This window comes from Chiroxiphia lanceolata, chromosome 5, assembly GCF_009829145.1.
Source record: "Chiroxiphia lanceolata isolate bChiLan1 chromosome 5, bChiLan1.pri, whole genome shotgun sequence".
Classification (NCBI taxonomy): domain Eukaryota; kingdom Metazoa; phylum Chordata; class Aves; order Passeriformes; family Pipridae; genus Chiroxiphia; species Chiroxiphia lanceolata.
The window spans coordinates 30,771,315-30,792,860 of NC_045641.1; the positions used below are offsets into that span (position 1 = coordinate 30,771,315).

The window sequence follows — 21,546 nt, forward strand, 5'->3', positions numbered from 1 at the left end:
GAGCCTTGGTTGATCTTTGCCTCAGTGAGACATCTTTCACATGTATTCTGTTCAGTACATCAGCCCACAGTTTTGACAGCAGTTCACATTTTGTGCTTATAACACCATCAACTGAAAGAATTTCGCAGAGAGCACTGAATTGCATCTCCCCTCTCCAAGTGTTGCTTCTAACACTAATGCTTGACTGACCTCCAGTAAAAGAACATGAGCAGCTGTGAAGACTCCCTTTCCATGAAAGGTGAGATGGAAAAACCCCAATCACCCCCACCATACACTGATTTCCTCCCAAATGGGAAGCACTGATGAATACACACACACATGTACCACCGCTTGATCATTCGACAGTAATTCAGAGATATCTGCAATCCCATTTCACAAGTATCTGGGCCACCAACTTTTGTTGGTCCTTCAGGTAGAAGTTGGCAGGACTATGACTTCAACAAGACAATTGGACAGTAAATCCATCCCCATGTGTACACAATCTGTCTGTTCCCCAAAAGGCTTTAGGCAGAATCTGAGCTGGTTCTGGGATTTCAACTGCAAGACAGGAATAATCTCCTGACATTACTGAACAGCATATAACACATGGCATACCAAATGTGTTCAAGGGCCTTCTGAGGGTAGGTATCCAGGCAGCTTACACTAATGAAGGTTTGTAACTGAAGGAAAAAGTAACTTTTTAATTTTTGTGTAATTGCTTTTTTTCTTTAAATCAAGCATAGGAAATCCCATGCAAGGAATGACACATAATGCAAGACTAGGACTGCAGCTGGTGACTGAGAAGGCAGGACGTGCACAAGGTGAGATACAAAACTCACCCGATCACGTAAAATTTTATGATACAAGCTTCATCATACAATCTCAAGCTTTTTAGCTGCAAATGTATCTAAACTTCACCTCCCAGATGTAATAAGGGGAATGAAACATGGGAAATATACAATGTAACAAGGGGAATGGTAGATCATCTATCAAAAGGTAAAACATTAAGTAACAATTGTATGGCTTTTTGAAAGATGTACAATACAGTTCAAAAGATTTGTAGCTCAAGACAAGAATAATCAGAAACATTCATGGCACGTATGATGAGAAAAGCCAGACGATATTATCATAATCATCTCTTTTGCCTATAAAAGATATGAATGCCAGAAAGCAAACAGTCCCTATAAAACCATAATGTTCTCCAGAAGATTTTGCCTGTAACATAAAATCTTAAGTCTCTCTTCTCAACAAATGCATCCATAAATGTATGATAGAGAAAAACAGTGTTCTGCTCCCATCTTGAGCTATATAGCCTTGCAAACAAAACAAACAAAAAACCCACTTAAATTCATGGAGAGATTTCCTTAAATCAGATGAAGCAAGCAAGTAATTTTAAGTAGCTTTAATAATATTATTCGAGGCTACTTGTATTATACAGCATACTGCCCTGTCTTTGATACAGACACATGCTAATGTATTCCTATCGGCACCAGCTTAAACAGGAGTAAGTCACAAGCAGGGCTACTGTGGTACACCATCTCCATAAGCACTTCTCTGAGATGGCTGTAGTGGCAATTTTTCCAGTTATGGGTCTGTTGCTTAGTGCATTTTGGCTACAATTCTGCATACTGTTGTTACAGTTTTGAAATACCAAAGAGATTACAACAGAATGCACTAACACCCTGACAAAAGCCACTGAAATTCAGAGCTAAGAATGCGGTAAAGTTTACCCATGGGAGAAAAGACAGGAGTTAGTGAATGGAATTTCCTAGTACGCATTCACATAAGTTACTTAAACATGGAATATTTTATAGGGTAGGTCGGTTGCCCTTTAGTATTGCACTTTACCAGGGTTATCAGCTGACCTGTGACCATTCTATTCAACACTAATAGAATAGTGACACAGGTGAGGACAGATGGAGAATATATGTCAAAAATGCTTATGTTTATCCCTATGAATCTATTGTGTTATTTCATGAATTTCAAAAAGTACCCAAAACCACTTACTGGCTTGAAAGAAACAGGCTTTTTCTTATCTCATGCACAAAAGAAATTAATTGGTCTGACTACAATGAGAGATAAAAGTGATTCTCTATCAGTGTGTTTTTAATGAGTATCACACATAGTGCAGATGTATAAATCAGAGCACAGCTTTATGCTCTTCACTTCATTTTACTTACCATCAGTTCCTATTTCACTTTTAAGGTCAGTACAAGACTGGAAAAAAACACAAGAAAAGACTGAGTATTGAAGAATACTTCTTAAGTCATTAGTTTTTGTAATTTTAATGGTGTTAGACTTTAGCAAATTTTGAAGTCATAAACTAGTTAGCTTTACAATGTTCAAATATTGTTAGTCTTAAAAGACTGCTCATTTGAAGGCTGCACTCTCCCATTCAATTTACAAACTGCCCCTACTTCCTTACACTGATGATGTAACTGCCTTGTTTGCAGTGTCTTGGTCAGGATACAAATACAGAGGGCTCTGTGATGAATTTGCTCTTGGCGGTGGTTGTGTATTAGTCAGTCTTTCAGAATTTCCTGGAGAATTCTCCCTCCACCTTGGACTTGTCTGCTCCTCAGACACTTGCCATACAGATGGGCACGGGGAGGTAAAATTCATGGTAGACCGTGAGAGGTAGTTCTCCTGAAGACCTTCTTCCTGGAGGCACCTGTTTGAAAGTACTTCTTTTTCTTTGGAGTTTCGCCATTTCATCCTTCGATTCTGAAACCAAATTTTCACCTGTTTGCAAGTCAATGAAAGTTTATTATCATTCTTTTCTTTAAACAACTTTGCCATAATAAATGTTTTTTTTCTTTCCATTCTCTTAGTTTCACATTCCTTCCTTATTCGTTGTTATAGTAGAGATCTGATGAAGCTAGCTGACTGACTTTATTTGAGGATTTTCTCATCACTATTTACTACAACTGGGCCAAATATTCTCCTTGATTTTCACCACCTCCAACAGGTGTTCATCACACTGAGAAACACCAAACTGCTTGTTTTAGTTTATTGTTGCAGTGCTTGCAACAGAGTCAATCAGGTTGCAAGGAATCACTGCAGACCACCGATCTGACCTCCTGTGCAAAGTGGAGCCAACTGCAAAGTTATATCAAATTGATGAGAGCCTTACGAATTTCTGAAAATCTCCAAGATAAAGATCCCATCACCACTCCTAGACTTTTCTGTCCCCCAGACAACTTCTGCCGTTCATGTCTTAAGAACTTTCATTCCTGTTGCACGCAAAGGAACAAAAGTGTGCTGTCCTGCTCTTAGTCTTTCAAATGTAATCTAGAGGGCTGTGTCTACTCCAGCACCTTCAGAATCCCACCTATCAGCAACTAACAGGTTCATTTTCTGCTGTTACATGCCCTCACAAACTTTTTCCAGTTTCTTTCAGGTTTTGTGCCCTTCAAGCACTTTTCCTTTGTTTTTATCTGCAGCTAGCTCAGGCTGAGATTCCAGATAGGGCTATTACTGCTCAGCACCACTATTAATGTACCTGTTCAGTCAGAACAGCTCACTGGAAGCCAGCTCAGACTCGTGAAAAATCTCATGCAATGTGAATTGGTAAGTAAAGTGGGAGTATTTTAGAAGGTCAACCTAAAAAATTTTTCCTCCTACAGTATCTCTCAGCTCTTAAGATCTCTTTCCTTGTGCAGACAAGTTTCTTTCTGTAGGGATGGTTGCCTGTCTCTTGGGGCAGAATGGTTTCAGAGCAAGTGCTGTTGACTGCATTGTCCCTAGCTGTTCATCTGCAAGTGCAAAGGGCACTCAGGAGGGCCCTATGCTCTGTTGTTTTCTGCCTAGATCACTGCCTGTCGAGCAGTGGGATGGAGCATAGTTCCCTACCCCAAAGCTCTCAAGGGGGCTCTGTCAGACAGAAAACAGGAGACAGAAATGAAATGCAGAGGTCATGTTTCTTCTGCTTTGTATTAAAATGGAGCAATCAATTTTTGAATGTATAAATAGAGGAAATAAACCAGGAAACTGTTCAAGCACTCCCTGGTTAAAATTGCCATTGATTTACTGAGGTCTTTGCGCCATGGAAGAGCTCAGGGCTGCCCCTGTGCTGTTCAATTTTCCTCCTTCAAAGCCATTTTAAAGATTTTTCCCCAAAAGGACAGAAAGCCACAGATATAATATCATTCCTTACCTGAGACTCCTTTAGACCCAGGTTAAGGGCCAATTTCTTCCTGTCTGTTTTACTAATATACTTCTGCTTCTGAAACATTTTCTCCAAAGCTTTCCTCTGGTCTTCAGAAAAGACAGCTCTTCTTAATATGCCTCTCCGGGACTTGGAGTTAGACTCCTGGGTCAGAAGAGGCAGCACACTTTCCTCTCCTAGTGGAAATAGATGAGAGTTTCCTATAATATCTAGCACATATCAGAGAAACACATAAGTGCTGTTCATTATAATGCTTGCAGACTCTTGTCCCAATTTTGATTTGTTGGTGTTATAAGTGTGTTGTAATGTTTCAGTCATGTTCATTAAGGACCAAATCCTCATTTGGATCCAGAAGTGTTGTCAGTAGTCAAGAGTCTCCCCTTGACACGGTACAAAGTAAATCAGATGAGTTCATAGAGGAACATTAATACAGAGCCCATGCTACTGCAAAATTCAAATACAGTCAGAGAGAAACTTCTCAACTTTCCTTTGCCTGTCATCATCATTGAATAAACTGCAATAAGTTTTCCTTTGAGTTTATTTTATCCTTGCGTGAAGTGTAAAACCAGATAAAAGTGGTCTCTAATACTGATTCAAAGAAACTAAGTAGGCTTTCTTTAGTTTTTTTTAATTAATTAAAGGCTTTCAGAGTAAAAAATTTCTCAGAAAATCCCTGGTCATTCACTTATTCTGGAAACCACAGCAATTTCTTTATTAGAGGATTTGGGGAGTACTTGGACTTACTCCTTTCAGCCTGGTTTCTAATCCTTTGACATCTCATTGCAAGTCCAGGGAGGGCAGTTTTCAACGAATCCAATCACATCCCCTTGACCTATGCCTAGAGTGAATCCTACCCTGGAAAACAGCTCAAAGCTGGGGGACAGAGCTGCAGTGGAGAATTGGGGTGTTTGCATTGTCCCTTCACTGGCCTCACAAAGAGCACAGAAAACCCAAATCCAGATAAACCTCTTGCATTCCTCACACCAAATAAAACCTAAAGCCATAGTGCTTTCCCATGCTCCCTCTAAGCATATGGTATATGAGGAGCAGTCCCCGGTGAGCCTTGGTATGCCTTCATCACTCCCAGCTTCCTCAAATGCTCACCCACGGAGCAGGACCAGAGGCCAGTTGAATAGTGCCCATCACCAGGCACTGGGTGTGATAACTGGGGCAGATACAAGCAGGCCAGGAAAGAGCTTCTCTCTTGCTCATAAACCTGTGCCATGGCTATATAACCACTGACACCTGCAATCTTTCTGTAGGAGTGGCAATTCAGACTCTGAAGATGCAGGCTGTCCTCCTGTTGTCCACCTCATATACAGGGGCCTAGATTGCTGTCGTAGCTTATAGTTACAGCAGCTGGAAAGGTGTGTTGCTGTTCAATTTCTATCAAGGATCTGATAATTTTCATATCAAACCCAATGGCAAATTCCCCATGAAAAGCAGATTCTCTAAAAGACTGCACATTTTTTGGTGAAAAAGTCTGTCTATTCTAGTCAGCCGTAATGGGGTGGGGGGAAATTAAATACGTTTGTCAAAATGATATAGTGCTCTTGAAAATTCTAATTAAATCCAGATGCAGCTCCCACAAATTGTTCCTTGGGGCTACATCACACTTCACCTTCTGTATATTATACATATATACACATGGATATACCTGTCTTTAAATACACACAGAAAAACAAACACACATATACTGAAGATATTGTAGTATCATGATGAGAAACTGAAGTGTATATGTGTATGTATTGCAAAGTTGACTAACTACTTTTGTGGTGCATGTTTGACTGGTTTGATATGACATATACTACCCCTGCATCCTGCTTCCAGCTGTGACCAGGAGAGAAAGAATATCAGAAGCTGAGCAAGAATAGAATGATGCCACTGTGAAATGTTACTGATTTAGAGACCATTGCATTCTGTCAATACTTTTCTTGAATTTTTCTACACTTTAAGGACTGGTCTTTATATTTCTCCCTCATAACAGCCTGTGATAAAAAGTAATTATTATGATTTACAATGTTACATCACAAATAATCTTAAATTTATACAGATGCATTTTCAATTTTCAAAATTATATCTGAGATCAGATACAAAAATCATAACCTACTGGTTAATGTCTTGATATTTATTACACAGTGAGATACAGTAAGACTTCATCCAAACCAAAAAAACTATCTGCAGAACAAAAGTCAAAATGCCACAATGGAGGTTTCTGCAAAGGGCAAGCCAGGTTCATATTTCTCTGAAGAGTGCATAGCCCCTTCAAGACCCCCACCCCAAGCTCTGATCATGCCCATGAAGCTGGGGGCAAGCTGGGGGCTTTTCTTCCTCAAGCATCTTTTCTCCCTTTCTTGCTCAAATTTGGTGAATTTAGTTATCTTTTTCCAGGCAGTGTCTGAGTAGTTTCTGCCAATTTGTCACCATTCTCAGATTTACTGGAAGGTACAGTCTGGCAGCAGAAGAGCTGGCACCTTCTCTCATCCCCACTGCAGGAAGAGAGACACCAGGAAGGGAATAACAGGGCTGGTCCTTGCCTCCTGGCCTCCATTCCACAATGGAGTTGTCAGCCGAGGACAGAGGATGCCAGATTATGTGACCCCTTAAAATTTGTCTTGCCTGGCTGATTGTTAACAGTCAATCAGCAAGGAAACAACCTCCTGCCGGAGCCCCAAGGCACCAATTAATTCCCATACAGGCAGTATGTAGGGTACAGCTTAACACCTGTATTAGACTAACTTAATAGGGAAGCATCTACACACTCTAAGACACAGTTAAAAGATTAACTAAACAGAATTTAATTATGAGCAGGATGCTCACAAGCACTAGCAAACAGCCATTTGGTCAAAATATTTGAAACTTATCCCAAACTGCCTAGCCTACAGAATTTTTTTAAGAATAACTCATATTCTAAAATGTACTCCAACTGTTACACAAAAACTAAATTTCATTTTGTGAATTAAAGGGTTTTTCACTACAATGGGACAGGCAGTCATTTATATATTTCAACAATTACAGCAAAATTAAATATGTCAGTTTGCAGCTTGTCACTCTGAACGTGCATCAAAAGGTTTAGTGTTCTGCTGACATAAATATGACTCTTACTAACTATTTCCTATGTTTCTGGTTTGATTTTTGCTTTGCTTTGGGGTTTTTTTTTAAGTCTTTCCTTTGTATCCTAATATATAGTGATAAATGTCCTCTTAATCTGTGGAACAATCTTCATTTGCCTTTATGTCAGAGACCACCTTGAAGGAGCAAGTAAAAGCTTTAGTCATGGTTTCCATTTTTTCATTAGAATTCAATACATTCTAGTTAAATGGACAATTAATAGGTCACTTCCAAAATAGTAGTGTATCCGTCCTGGTTAATAAACAATCCCCACAGTTGATAATGGGCCTATGTATTCACCAAGTCCCTGTATACACTCAGCTCATCCACTAAATCCCTTTTCAGGTAGACAGGGTTATATGGGAAGATGAGCTAGAATGAGTCTATAAAAGTCAGTTTCATTCACTGCTTTATTTTTCAGTCAAGTGCTTTAAATAGTGTCCAGAAAATCCCTTGGAATGTGAGACAGGAGAAAAGACTGGCACATAGAGTATTGCTTTATGGCCATACAAAAGGGCAACTGACCCTTGCCCAGGCCTTTTCAATGTGAAATGGTTCCTAAAGTTCATCTGCACAGTGAAAAATTGTGGTGAGGTCGCGTGTGGATGAGTAAAGTGAAAGTGGTGATTGGTCATGGTGCTGTCAACCATTGTGGGAGAGCCGAGGCCATGTAAAACGCTCTGTGGGAAAGTGTCAGCCCCCTAAAGAGGTGCTCAGAAACTTGCAGCTCATTAAACTGCCAGCATTTGCTGCCTCACTTGTCAAGAATCATTCAACTTAGCAACTGCCCTTCTGAAACATTCATAAAAAGCATGTACTTAGGAAGGGTTTGAATGCAACCGTGATAAAAAAGTATATGCTAGAGCACGTATAAGCTCCAATTTTCATTTGGATTTGACACGCGATTTGTGCTTCTGTTTTGAAGAACAAGGAAATGCTCCTTCTGTTTGTATTACTGAGCCATAAATATGTAAAATTATGACTGTTCTTACACTATGGTAGGCAATCTTCCCAATCAAGGTTAAATTTGGTTTTGGATTAAATGGAAGTGCATTCCAGGTCTTAATCCTGAACAGATAGTGCATGCTGGTCAAAATTCTCTCCAACCTACTTCTTCAAGTTTTTGCATTATGATTAAAAAAGAAAAAACAAGTTAAACATGCACACATTTGACTGCTGCAAGAAGAATTACTTGTATTTAAATAATGCTAGGGCTTCCTGAATCATAATTTGTCCCTAACAAACATTAAAATGCAGCACACATTTTATGATCCTTCAGCTCTTTTCTTATTTGCAAACGTTTATTGACACCGATTTTTAGAAGAGTTACTGATTTTAAAGAATTGTTTCTAGCAAAATGAAAACAAGGAGCTTTCCTAGGTTAGCTGTGTCTCACTGTCTCAATGCCATTAGAAACCTCTCACAATTGCTCAGTGTACTTAAGTTTGATAAATCTTTGGAAACCCTCTGAATAGGATTGCTGTGATTTTACGAAGGAATTAGCTGCTGCCATTGCATCACCAATTAGTTTTCCAGAACACATTAAATCCTGCTGCTTTGGTTTACAGAATAACTCAAGCATTACTGATGAAGCATAAAAACTTACTTGGAAAAGCAGTGGGGGATGCAGGGTGTTGACAGGACCCACCGCAGCATGCTGAGTAGAATGGCGGGGCTCGGAGAAAAACGTGTTTGGAAAGAGCTGCAAAGAAAGCATAGATCTAATTGATTATCCATTGAGTTTAGGTGATATTCATAACAACAGTCCTCCAAAAAGTCAGTGTGTAAAGTCCTGCCCCACAAGTTCTTTTTCCTTTTTTCAAGATGGTGATATTTTTAAGGCAAACAACGATAAACCAAGTAATTGCTCTTTAATCTAGCAAACTTATTTTACATGTGTAGCTTAGCTATAATACACAGAACTCTTGATATATTTATCATAAGAATGAAGCTCTGCAGATTTGAAATTTGCCTCTGTAATTGGTGTAATTATGGATTTTTTCCCTAAATATTGGTATTGAACACATTGTTTTAATAATGTTGTTGAAATAATGAGTATGATGAATCTGAAAAAGTTATTTAAAATAACTCTAGTAAGCATGACATCCTAGAAAACAAAATCAGTTTGTATTCCAATGATGTTAACAGTGCTCAAACCAGTAACGTCTTCAATAAGAAAGCTTTATGAATCAAATGCCATAAGATGAACCAGCTGAGTTCTACAGGTCCAAGCTATAGGGCCTGATGGTCAGCTTAGTCTTGCTGGAAAAGTGCTCTAAATTTAAATAAACCAAATGCTAAAGAAGGCTATGTTTCACACAATAAAAAATTGCAAAATCAACCCACAGAATTAGATAATACTTGGTAAAATTTTTATGCATTTTTTTTAACCAATGAACCAAAAGTCTCTGTTATGTCTAAAAAGTGCTTCCACATCTTGGAAAGGTCTTCATTATCTACTAATCCTTTAATTTTCTTCTGTAAGGCTCATAGGATTTTCCATTAAGATTAATTACCTTTCTGCTTGTACTAGTCAACTATGAAAAATGGAGTGGTTTTTTCTTTTGAAAAAAGATGCATCATGCTTGCTAGAACTATACACTCACAAAATGTGATCAGCATCAAAACATTTACATCACTCTCCTCATTTAGTTTAGGGAGAAAATAAGTGGTTCTAGACCCAGCCCTGTAGCTGATCTCTAAAAATAACCCGATTAATTTTTTTTAAAAAAGAAGTTATTGCGTACTCAAGTAAAAGAAACAAGAAATCAATAATCAGGGAGAAAGGTAGATAAATAGGTAAATGTCTAAGCCATGCTGCTAATTTTTAAATGTTTTCCAACTGGAATTAAAAATAAAGATCACTCACAGTTAGGTTCCCCAGTATATATTAGGGCATTGAAATAAGTTTTCTGACTATTCAATTTGCTGTTATTCCAGAGCAATAAACTATTCCTCTAAAAGTCTAATGCTAAACAATTTTTAAAATATTTACTTGCAATTGCTGATAGATAAGCATTTTGTCAGTATAGGTTTTCATTGAAACCTTGTTGTCTGTAATGAAATATAAATATACTCCAAGAGAAATTAATTGCCTATTTGAGACATATGCTTGCGAAACATTTACAAAAAGGAATGAATTATATCAGGCATTAGCATTCTAAAGCTTCTTTTCCGGAAAAGACCACCAAATGTGTAACCATGTCCTTAGAAACTTAAAATAGTCAAGAACGTGCAGCCAAATATTACTTATCTTATGTATCCAAGGGTGTAGTGTCTAAGTTGGAAAGGATTCTACTAACTCTAGAAGCACGGGAGCTGCAGAAGATAAAGACCTGCCAGATAAAAACAGCTACCCTCCTGGACAGAACTCATTATTCACAATATCTTTTATCTGCTGCAGTTCTCAAATCCCAAGTTAAGAGCTTTCCCTCCCTTCCTTGGAAGATACATTCCTCATGCCATTATCAAGTTTCCCTTACAGTCAGGTAAAACTCTCCACTTCTAAAAGTACAGCTTAGTATACAGAAGGTGCTACACTCCATTCCTTTGCTTCCTTTTCAAATGTCTTGGATATTCCTTGGCTGCCATAATGCCCTATCCCCTTTAATCATTGTTCCAGCACCTTATTCATACCACACAATTTCAGGCAGATCTGTTGTCTTGTCCTTGATATTCCCTGTTGTGGTTTCTCAACTCTGTCCATCTCCTTGCTCTGTTTTGATAATGTGATGCTCAAAATGGTATGAGATATATCCAGAAGACACTTGGATAAATTGAACAAGCTATTACTTCAGATAGACAGCATGCGCCTACAAAGACAGGAATAGGAAAGGACAGGTTTCCTCCATTCACTAAATCTCTCAACAAGGAAGCTGCTAGCGTAAAGGTCTGAAGATGGACCAAGGTCAAAACTTGAGACATTTTGCTTAAGCAAACTCTGAAGAAGCAACATATTTCCATGGAAGTTGTTGGTTGCTCGCAATGATTCAATGCACTAGCAAAGCATCATGATGCAAACAGCAGAGATTTTGGCACTAATTCTGCTCAAGTCAACGGAAATCATGAGTCTGGCTTTCTTGGGCATTTTACTTAATTCCTTCAACCAACTGCTGTCTTTTCTGCCTGCATGGCACATATCCCTTCAAGGCAGAATATTTGCTTAAGATGCAGGAGATATCTTCATGTAACTCTGAATTAAGACGTTCCTGAGACCACTTCTCAAGACTGATTTAAACTAGACCCTGAGGAATAAACAATGCCATTATGTCTCTCTAAGTCTATAGCCAACATGTATAGTATGTCTAGTTCATAAACTTCTTTAATGTGCTCCAGCTACCAATACACAAGTGAAATCTGTATTACTTATATCAAACTACATCCCTAGGTCAAGTCTACCGAAGCTGTTGCACTCAAAACAATGTTTAGTGGTTATACAGAGTCACATCAGTAAAAAAAATGACATAATACAGAGATACTCAACGCTATCTTGGGAGTTCTATGCAGAGAAAAACGTTAATGCTTCAACCTAATATATCCAAGTATATTTTTTATCTTTGATAAAAACAACACAAACTATTCAACACATTAAATGGCTTCCACTACCTGCATGAACCTGCATTAACAGAATTAAAATTGTTCAGAGAAAAATTATATATTTAATATATATGCATTTCAGAATTATACTGAGTTTGTAGCTGTAGGAATGACACAATATCTAGCAGAGCTGAGGACAAAGCACTGCCTATGCTTTTATTTTCTCTCCATGTATCTCATGGCAACACTACCAATAATTGTTGGCCAAGAGACCTAAAGCAAACCTTGTTTGCTATTCACATAAGGCTGAAAATTGCTGAAATGTCAGCATATTAGTTTTGTATTTTTTAGGCCAGAACAAAATACACAGTAACCAAAAGGCAGCTGATGCTCCCAAACATGTATAGTAACATTAACTAGGGGCCAAATCCTAATAATTTGTATTCAGGATACTTATGTTTTTTTCTGCTTTGTATCTCCATTTCATAAAAACTGAGATTGTGCAGAACTAAGTGTTTCACAAGAGTCAGTCTTTACAGTTTTAACATCACACATGCATGAAAACAAAATATCAATGTATGCTCTAAGTGCCCTTTGGCACTCCAAAAATTGTACAATATACCTTAAAAGAAAATGTACTGGATCATAAATACAAAAGGATTAAATATCTAAAATAAAATAAATATTTTTTCTTACCAAAGATAAGTTCTTTTGACACTGTTGCTGCACACAAAATTTTAGTAATAATGCTCACTACATTCAGCTTTGTGAATAGAAATCATTTTACAAACAGACAGTAAAATGATACTAAACAAGTAAATGGACCTCAAGCTCACCTACTCCTAAAACTCAAGGGAGCAGTTCAGATACTGATATTTTAAAATATACTGCCCACTCTGAAGATATTCAAAAGCCCTTCCATTCTAAAAAATCATGCTGACAGTGGGATCAGAAGTCTTTTTTCCAACCATCCACCATTTTGAGAGTAAGGTTCCTAAGTACAACTCAGTTCAAACAGATATGTAACATTTAAAATGGCTTATTATTAAAGGCACTGTTTGCTTTCCCTAATTCTACTGTTGTGAAGTAACTCAGAAAATAGTGTAGCCTATAACTCATCAGGAAAGGGGGAAGGGCTGAAGGAAAAATGGCTACTGAGGAAAAGTAAACTGATGGTAAACTTCTGATACTACCCATATAGGCTCGTTCATTGCACACACTCCTTGTCAGTTGGGGTTTTTTTAAAGATAACTGATAAAAATGTGGTACTTACCCGTGAAGAGAGATGGAACACCTCCAAAGAATGATTCAGAAAGCTGCCTATAGCCAGCTAACAAGAAACAGGAAGGATGGGACCAGAGACCTCAAGCTGCATGAACACTTTAACTCTCAAAATATTGCTAAGTCCACACAAGCTGCTTTTCACAGTGATGCCAGGCTCCAGCCCTGGCAGGAAAATAAAAAATATTCTGAGTAAAATTATCAAATTTCATCTGAGAACCTTGAATGGTTTGTGCCCTCGATGTGGGTGCAGATAAACTGCAATTTCCTACTTACATCCATTCTTGGCAATAATTAAAGCAGGCTTTTGCAAAGCTGAAGGAAAAGTTTCACGTCATGAAGAGCTCCCAGCAAATAGTCCAACAGTGGCTCTGCCACCTTAGTGGTCCAGCTGAGCCACAAGCTCAGCTCCTGAACCACAAGCCCTGGACCTCACAATGAGTCACAGCTCTGTCCCTAGCAGTTACTGTGTTTAGAGTGCAATATTCCAGCAGCAGTTGTGCACCCCCCAAAGCATTTCAACCAGCTGAAGGGGAGCCCCTGGCCATGAGAATGGTGCAACAGCCACTGCCATATTCCACCAAAGGCAATCATCACCACATGGACCTGGCAAAACTTACTGCAAGAGCCTGTGGTGCAGCACGCCTCAGAGCTGGCTTTCCTGCACTCCCAAAGTCACTGTCTATTTGGTTCCCATTTATTCCTGTAAACCACAATTGCATGAATGCTCAAAGGAAGTTGAGCCAAAAGGGCAGACCAGGGCAGCATATGCAGATCAGTTTTAAAATACTGGCAAACATTCATAGAAAGGGGTTTGAAGTTCAAATATATATTTCTAAATACTACCCAAAGGCAGATGCTAAAATGTGGCTTGCACTTTTATGCTGCGTCTTGGTGGGGCTTTCAAAAATTGGCAGAGTAGCCCCCAAAAAGGGCTTGAAATGTGCTAACAGCATGATAATAATTTCCTTAAACCTACAGAAGTGTAATGGTCAATTGTGTCACAGTGTGGATTATCTGAAACCATGTCAATCACTGTCAATTTTCAGTGGCACCATTCATATGCCTTACTATTAGGGCATAATTCGCTGTACATGTTTTTCTCCACCTGAGGAAACCAGCCTTAGGCTGGTGTCAGATCTCACCTCTGTTACAATCCAAAGCAACAACCAAACCAAACCATCATTTGCCAAAGACTCTATGGGTCTCACAGTGTCAGCAGTAAAGGTGGCTTTCCACACAGCCTTGCTATTTAGAAGAAAGAGGGGGATCTGGAAAGCTGTCAGAAACAACCAGCCTTGTTTCTGACATTGCCCTTCTCTGATATGCCCATGCACTAGTGTGCCCCAGCACTTTACAATCACCAGTTCTTGTCAAAAGGGGCATTGTTCTCACTTCTCTGTCTAAAAATCCAATGTATTGCCTAAGCACCTTGTCTAGGCCTCCTGTACAGTCAATGAGAAGAGATAAGTAGCTCTACATAACAATGCACTACATTAAAACAGACACACAAGAAGGTAAGTTGTGTTGTCCTCCAGTGGCATCTCTCTGTACTGACTATAGATTAGACACAACATTTACTTTTTATTAAACAGCTGAATTACCATGACATTCTTTTTGTCCTCCATAGGTAATGTCAAAAAAATACAATCATCTGTACAGCCACAAAGACTCTGTAAAAAATACAAAATTCAGCCATAAAGGCACTAAAATTATTTTCTTACATTTTTAACATATTACAGTTTGCTTAGAAATTATTTCCTCAAGCATAGCAAAATTAGGGTGCAAGAGGACAATTCATTGTTTTTCCATTGTTGCAGACCTAATTCGAAATCTCACAATAGACCACAATGCACTGTTTATTCCACTGGTATGCACTGATTAGCTAAAATTTCCTACCTGGACCAGTCTTTACTTGTTGCGGTATTGCTAGCTCCAACCAGACAGAAGTCTCAAGATCAGTGAAACATTGTTAGAATGAGAAAATAACAAATGATGAATTCTTTTTACTCTGTGTTTGGGTTTTTTTTTAAACACGTGAGGCTTAAAACAGGTTTTTGTCTTTTTATTATTTTACTTATAAAAGGAAATACTTCTTAAAGTTGAAATTTGAGATATATTCACATAGTCACAAGATTTCAGGGGTGGGGACATTAACAAACAACACCAAATTGTTCAAGAGGAGGAGGTAAAATCCTCAATATACATACAAAATACCTCAAGAGAAGTACGTCCTATAACTGCAGAAAAAGGCAGCCTTTGAAGAGAAGTTTTTACAAGCTTTTCAGCACAAACCAAAGGCCACTCCTCCACTGTGTCAACTCACATCCAAGAAACACAGCCTAGGTTACTGAAAATATTTAGATGCCTAACTTTATAAATATCAGTGTGTATGTATCTGACATTTGAAACAGCCTCCAATTGCTTTATATACCTGCAGTTGTTTTGAAAAAAATACCTGCCTCCTGCTATGGGTCATGACTGACCACAAAAGCACCATGTAAAACATTAGATTAAGAGTTATTTTGCAGAGCTGCTTTATACAAGAACGCATAACACTTTCAGTGGGAAATGGAGGCAGACAACTTACCTTCCAAAATTCAGGGGAATTTGTTAACACAAAAAAATAACAGTACAATGAAACCTGAAATCTGCACTTGAGGAGAATTTGCCTGATGAGATTAATCCTTATCACAGTCACATGTTTTCTAAACACATGAGGAATATACTACATGATTTCAGAAGACCAGCTCATTCTGCAATACAAAATACATTTTACAGAAGTTAATTCACTAACTGTAGGCACGATTGATTCCATGGTTTCCCCTTGGTGAATTGCTTTTATACAAACTCCACTTGTCTTCCTGGTGCAGCTCTGAGATCTTCTGGAAGTGATTAAATCTTTCTAAGGACCAAACTCAGGATCCCCTTCCTTTTCCAGAGGCAAGAGCTGCCAGAACAAGGAGCACCGTCCAGCCAATGCTCATACTCCCTGCTGAGCACAGACTGCCAGACTAGTGGCTGGGTTGGAGAGTACCTGGCACTAGTCTAGCTTTGGCAACCTTACAATGAGAACAACAATTTGTCCTTTAAAAGACGTTTTGCAGCCACTCTTTAAGATATGCTGGGCATCCCAAACCAATTCTATTAAATGGCTGACAAAGTTAACTGGAAGCAGGAAAAGTCCTGAAAAGAGTCTCTGATTTCTGATACTTACAGAAACTTCTTTGCCTCCAAAGACAAACTTTTAAAACAATAAAGGTGCCTCAGCGCTCCTGACAACCACAGCATAAGAAAAGATGCCAAATAGATCTCCCCACCCTAAAGAAACCTTCTATCCCCAGAAAACACCAACAAAACAAGAAAATCCTAAGACTTGTCAGTCAACTTGCTGCCCAAGTTAGAGGGAGCCAAGATAAAACAGTCTCTTTCCTGTCTTTTATATTACTGAAAGTTAGTGTTACATGTCGCTTGAGGACACATCCTGGCTTGAAATCAATAATTAATAAGCACTAATTCACTAAGAAGGGGACCAAAGTGAAAGAAAAAAAAACCCACTTAACTTCAGTAATTTAATTATTTCCTGGTTGTCATAAAGGAACACAAGAGATTTAATTAAAAATAGCCAATAATTGAGATTTGGATCAATAAAAATTGATTCATATAGGTATTAATTTTATTATTAGGATAGAAATGCTGTCATTACATGAGAGGGAAAAAACTGCTGGTTCAAAGAGTTAGCCTGGAGAAGAAGGCTTGGTTTAATCTCCCTGCAATGCTACCCATTTTCTGTACTACCTTAGGCAAGCCACATCATTTCTTTTTGTTCCAGCTTCTCCTCAACACAGAAGTCTCTCCTATCTCACTGGCAAAATGTGATGATAAATACATCAAAATGTAAAGTACTCAGATGTTACAGAAAGAAAAGTTACATCTATGGCACAGATGTTTATTATTATAAATCAAATTTATGCTCATTATATACTGTTTCTAATTGATTTCTTCTATGTTATATGCACTGTCCTGCCTTCTGCTCTACTGTATTCTGATGCTTTAGGCAAAAATCCCCTAAGCTAAATTTTTCAGCAGGTTTCACAACGGAATTATCTCACTGTTACGTTTATTTGTTTTGTTGCATTTTTCAATTTCCTTTCTCCGTTAATTTATCAAAGTGACAAAATTAAAGCCAAAAGCCTGATTCTTTCCACATATGACCCTATTCATGGGCATAGCACTAATGTAAAGCACTTACTGTCATCCTCCACCAGGGCAAATTATATGAGAAGAGCAGAGATTTTCAGAAAAATTATTTTGGGTAGCAGAGTAACTTTGCATTTCCCAGGCAGGTCACTCTGCCCTGGTGCCAGACAATACTTGCAGAAATCAAGTAGTGAGGAAATATGTGGGAGTGGACCTCACAGCACCTGTGCTACAACAGACAGCACCTCAGCAGCCTCTGGACAATTTTTCTATGTCAGAAAACACTGAAGAAAACTGTCAAGTCTTCCAATTATCCAGAAGATAACAACAGGACTGGAGTACCAGGGACTAAAATCCAAATTAGCAAGTAGCAATTGAGGACAGCACTGGTAGTTCAGAGCAAGGTGCAAAAAAGTCTGTGGGAATCCCAAGCTGGTATAAGTTGAAATTCCATTGCAGAAAGTGAGTTCATCATGGAGCATTAACGTTCCTTCTGCTTTTGCTTCTTAATTTTCACATAACACACACGGTTGTACTCTTAAAGGAAAATAAACTAAATTAATTTAAAAAAACCTATGATTTGATTACATCTCATTTTTAAAATATATGTAATCATGCAAAGTAATGATTTTAGTATTTTATAGACAACATAAAGATAGTCACTTCAAGTGCACTCATTAGATGATGTATCTAAGACATGACACGTGTTGAGTACTTGTTCAGATTTTGATTTTGCAGAATTCAAAACACTCATGTAGATAGGCACTTGAAATATCCAGCTAAATCCTCTGAAACCTGTAAATTATGGGAATGGAAACTTGCTGATCCAACTCTGTTGTTGAGGAGTTACAAAAGGAAAAATTGCCATGACCAGATGGCCCAAATCAAGAATGCCATCCCACCTGGTCTCCTTTGCCACAACGGATAAGAGTTTTCCAGTTTACAGAAAGAATACAGGATTTACATTCTTTAACACTTTTATGGAGTGTTAAATGGTATCCTAAAATGGAGTGCTTTCTTTATGCCTTTCCTTGGAAGGTGCTGTAGATACATGTAAAAAAGTTCAGCTTATTCAGTTCAGTCCCTGGCATGATTTTAAATTTCTTCCTTTCTGAGAGCTTTTGGTGACCTCAGCAGAATCCGGGACTACACGAGTAATTTAAATTACTGTTCCCAAAAAGTCTGATATTTTTTCAGTTGTTCTTTCTATTGCTTTTTTTTTTTTTTAATTAAAACCCCTAGGTTATGCCAAGAGAGTTTATTAGGGGACTTTTAGTCCCTCCATAACCTAAATTTATGAAAGTTCAGAAAGATTAAAAAAAAAATTTACTTTATCATGTCCAAGTCTCATTAAGGACTTGGACAAAGATCTTCCAAAACACCGTGTGATTTGGGGGCTCCAAGTAGGAAAGAGCTGATTCATAAAAAAAAAAAAAAAGTGAAAAAAAAAATATCAGTGAATAGTCACAAAAATCAGTAAATTAAAACCCCCTACCTAGTACGAATTCCTTGGTTAAAATATCTTCACCAATCCCTGAAAGCTGTAATTCTTGTTCTGATAAAACACTCTTTTGCCCTATCACTGCAGAAGAAAGAAATATAACACACAACCTGGTCACCCCAGCCTTACTCTGAAATGCAAGTGTCTGGTCTAAGCACTTTCCCCAGTGTACACCTACGCTAGAGAGAAGACATCCCTAGCAAGCACAAACTCTGCTTCAGCAGTTCCAGTCTAATTTGAATTTATGAAAGTTCAAACACCTAAGGGTCCTCATCACTTTAGGACATACAAGTCAGATCAGAATCAGCAGATCCCTGTTAAAATATAAAAGTCACTGTTGCATGTGTACTGTCACAGGAGAACTTTTGCACAATGTACGAGGAAACCTAGTCTTTCTCCCTGATCAAATTTAAGAGCCTGGTGCTTTTGCCAAAATCACTGGGAGCTGCGGAATCAGAAGAAACAGAGGATTGGACTCCAAATCACTAGGCAGACCTGCCACCAAATCAAAGAAAGAACTAATCCTGGATGCAAGTATTTGAAAAACTTGACATTCAGAAACTTCTGTAATAACTTACCTACAGCTTTTCTTTTTTTTTTTTAAACTTTACCTTTAGCAATGAAGAGTGCTGGGGCATCTGCTATCTCTCCTTTTACAAATAAATGTAGCATTTTCTCTAGAATGTTTCTTTCAAGGGGAGGATAAGGGGAAGGCAGGGGGAGCCCGGAGAATACGCATTTAATTCCAGGAAGATGATACTTGTCCTGTTTCCTAGCCTGGCCCATAGTTGGTTAAAACAAACATGTTTAAATAACTGATATGCTTAAGATAACACTTACTGGCACCTGAGGTCTGAAACATTCAGAAATGTTAATATACACTTTGACTCTCTCCTGCCTACCTTTAAAGTACATCACCCTAAAGGATCAAAAACTGCTTGCAGAAGAATTTGCAGGATTTAATAGAGGTAAAATTATCTTTGAGAAGAAAACTGTTACTTCTGCTTCCAAAAGAAGCCTTTTGGTTTCACACCTTAAAGACTTAATTCAGTAAGCCCGATTCTTCTTGTCTGATTTTAAGTACATTTAAAATTGCATAATCATAAATAAAAATTTTAAAAATACCACACAAAATCGGAATAAATCGATATATTATAACAGAAAAGCAAAATACAATATAGATGGCGAATCTAATATCGAATTTAATGAATTAAGTTTGAATACAACTTCAATCGGTTCCATGACTGACAGAAGCGCGCATTTCTTAAAATACTTTATAACGTTACTCATGCCCAGACAAAATGTATTTGTACGGAAACTGGCACGTTCAAGAAACAAAACGTGTTTTGTAAACCTATTTGTTTCCAGTTCAATGACAGCGGTTCCTGCAGGCCCCCGGCGGCGGGGAGCTGGTCCCACCGCCCGGCAAAGCGCTGGCTCTCAGTGTGACACCGGGCCGAAGGGCTCATGACGGACCTTTTTTTTTTCTTTTTTTTTTTTTTTTCTTTTTTGTTTCTTCCCTCTGGTTTCGCCAAAAGTTCCGGAAAACTGCCTGCTCTGCTTGGATTCATTTTCCTTTTGGCTGGAGGAGCATGGTCCTTCACGCCCTGCTGTCCCCCAAACACAGAGCACTTGCCGAGTGGGCTGTGGCCTCCCCAGCTATCGCCACCCGGGGGGACGGGACCGCTTGCCTTTCTCCCAAAACTTGGGATTTGAGACCTTCCAGGCGCGCCTGTTGGCGGCGAAGCTTTTACCACCCCTTGAGGCTGCGGGACGAGACCTGAAAAACTGCGATTAAGGGCGCTTAGCAGCACCCGACGCTGCCATCGCAGGGCTCTGCGGCGCACGCCTGCACCCGCAGGTGCGCCGCCCGCCCGGCCGCACTCGAAAACCGCCGCCCGGCCGCCCGCACCCCCGGCCCCCGCCCGCTCCTCGGCGTCCCGCCGCCGGCGGCAGGGCGAGATCACCGGCCTGAGCTCCGGGGTAGCAGGGAGGGCGCCCCGGCGGCACGGCACCCAGCGGGACTCGGCTCCTAGGACCGTCCTCGCCGTGCGCAGCGCGGGGCCGAGCCCTCGGGAAGCCCCTGTGTGCCTCTCGCCTGCGGAGGGACGCGGGAAGGGGCTGGCGCTCACCTGTGGCTGTCGGCAGGAAGACGCCACCTCTCTCCGCCGCCGGGGCCCGCGCGGGCGGGCGGGTGCCGTCCGCCCCGGAGGGGTTAAGCACTTGGAAAGCCCATCTTGTCGGGAAGGGAGCCCCTGAGGGGCTGATTTGTTCCGCCGCGGGGCACAGCTTGAGGGGGACGGGGCTGGCGGGGAGGGGACGGAGCTGGGCAGGGCTCGGCGGCGCCCCGGCCCGCAGCAAGTTCTCGATGAGAAAACTTTTGCCCAGGTTGCCGAAGCCCGGCGTCGCCGGCAGGTTGAGGAAAGCAGAGGAGCCCACCAGGTCCCAGTACAGGGCGCTGGGCAGCATAGCGAAGGCTTCTTACCCCCTTCGCCCTGCCCGGCCCGGCCCAGCCCGGCCCGGCCGCCGCGGCCCCTCGCTAAGGTGGGACGGGGCGCCGGGCTCCGGGGCCGGGCGGGCTGGCGGGACGCCTCCCCGAGGGCTGTGGGGAGCGGAGCGGAGAGCTCGGCGGGGCTGTCCGTGGAGACGCGGCGCCTCTGCGCCGGGCTGGAAGGTGTGTCCAAGCGCATTCATTATGTCAGCCGGGGACGAGGAGTGATGGACGCGGCCAACAATGCTGCCTTGCCCAGCAGCCCCCCGGGGAAGGGGG

General features: G+C 40.1%; 1 protein-coding gene across 2 annotated transcripts; it reads right to left on the bottom strand.

The window, feature by feature from the left end:
• Positions 1 to 1,078: 1,078 nt before the first annotated feature.
• Positions 1,079 to 21,326, bottom strand: DBX2 (developing brain homeobox 2). Of its 2 annotated transcripts, none has more exons than XM_032689552.1 (4): positions 20,909 to 21,261; positions 8,865 to 8,960; positions 4,136 to 4,323; positions 1,079 to 2,703 (listed from the first exon to the last, which is right to left on the bottom strand). In XM_032689552.1, the coding sequence occupies exons 1-4, from the start codon at positions 21,243 to 21,245 to the stop codon at positions 2,401 to 2,403; spliced, it is 924 nt and encodes a 307-aa protein (XP_032545443.1). In that variant the 5' UTR covers positions 21,246 to 21,261; the 3' UTR covers positions 1,079 to 2,400. The 2 variants fall into 2 exon arrangements, with proteins under 2 accessions (XP_032545443.1, XP_032545444.1); XM_032689553.1 differs by having other exon boundaries at positions 1,081 to 2,721; positions 20,909 to 21,326.
• Positions 21,327 to 21,546: the final 220 nt, after the last annotated feature.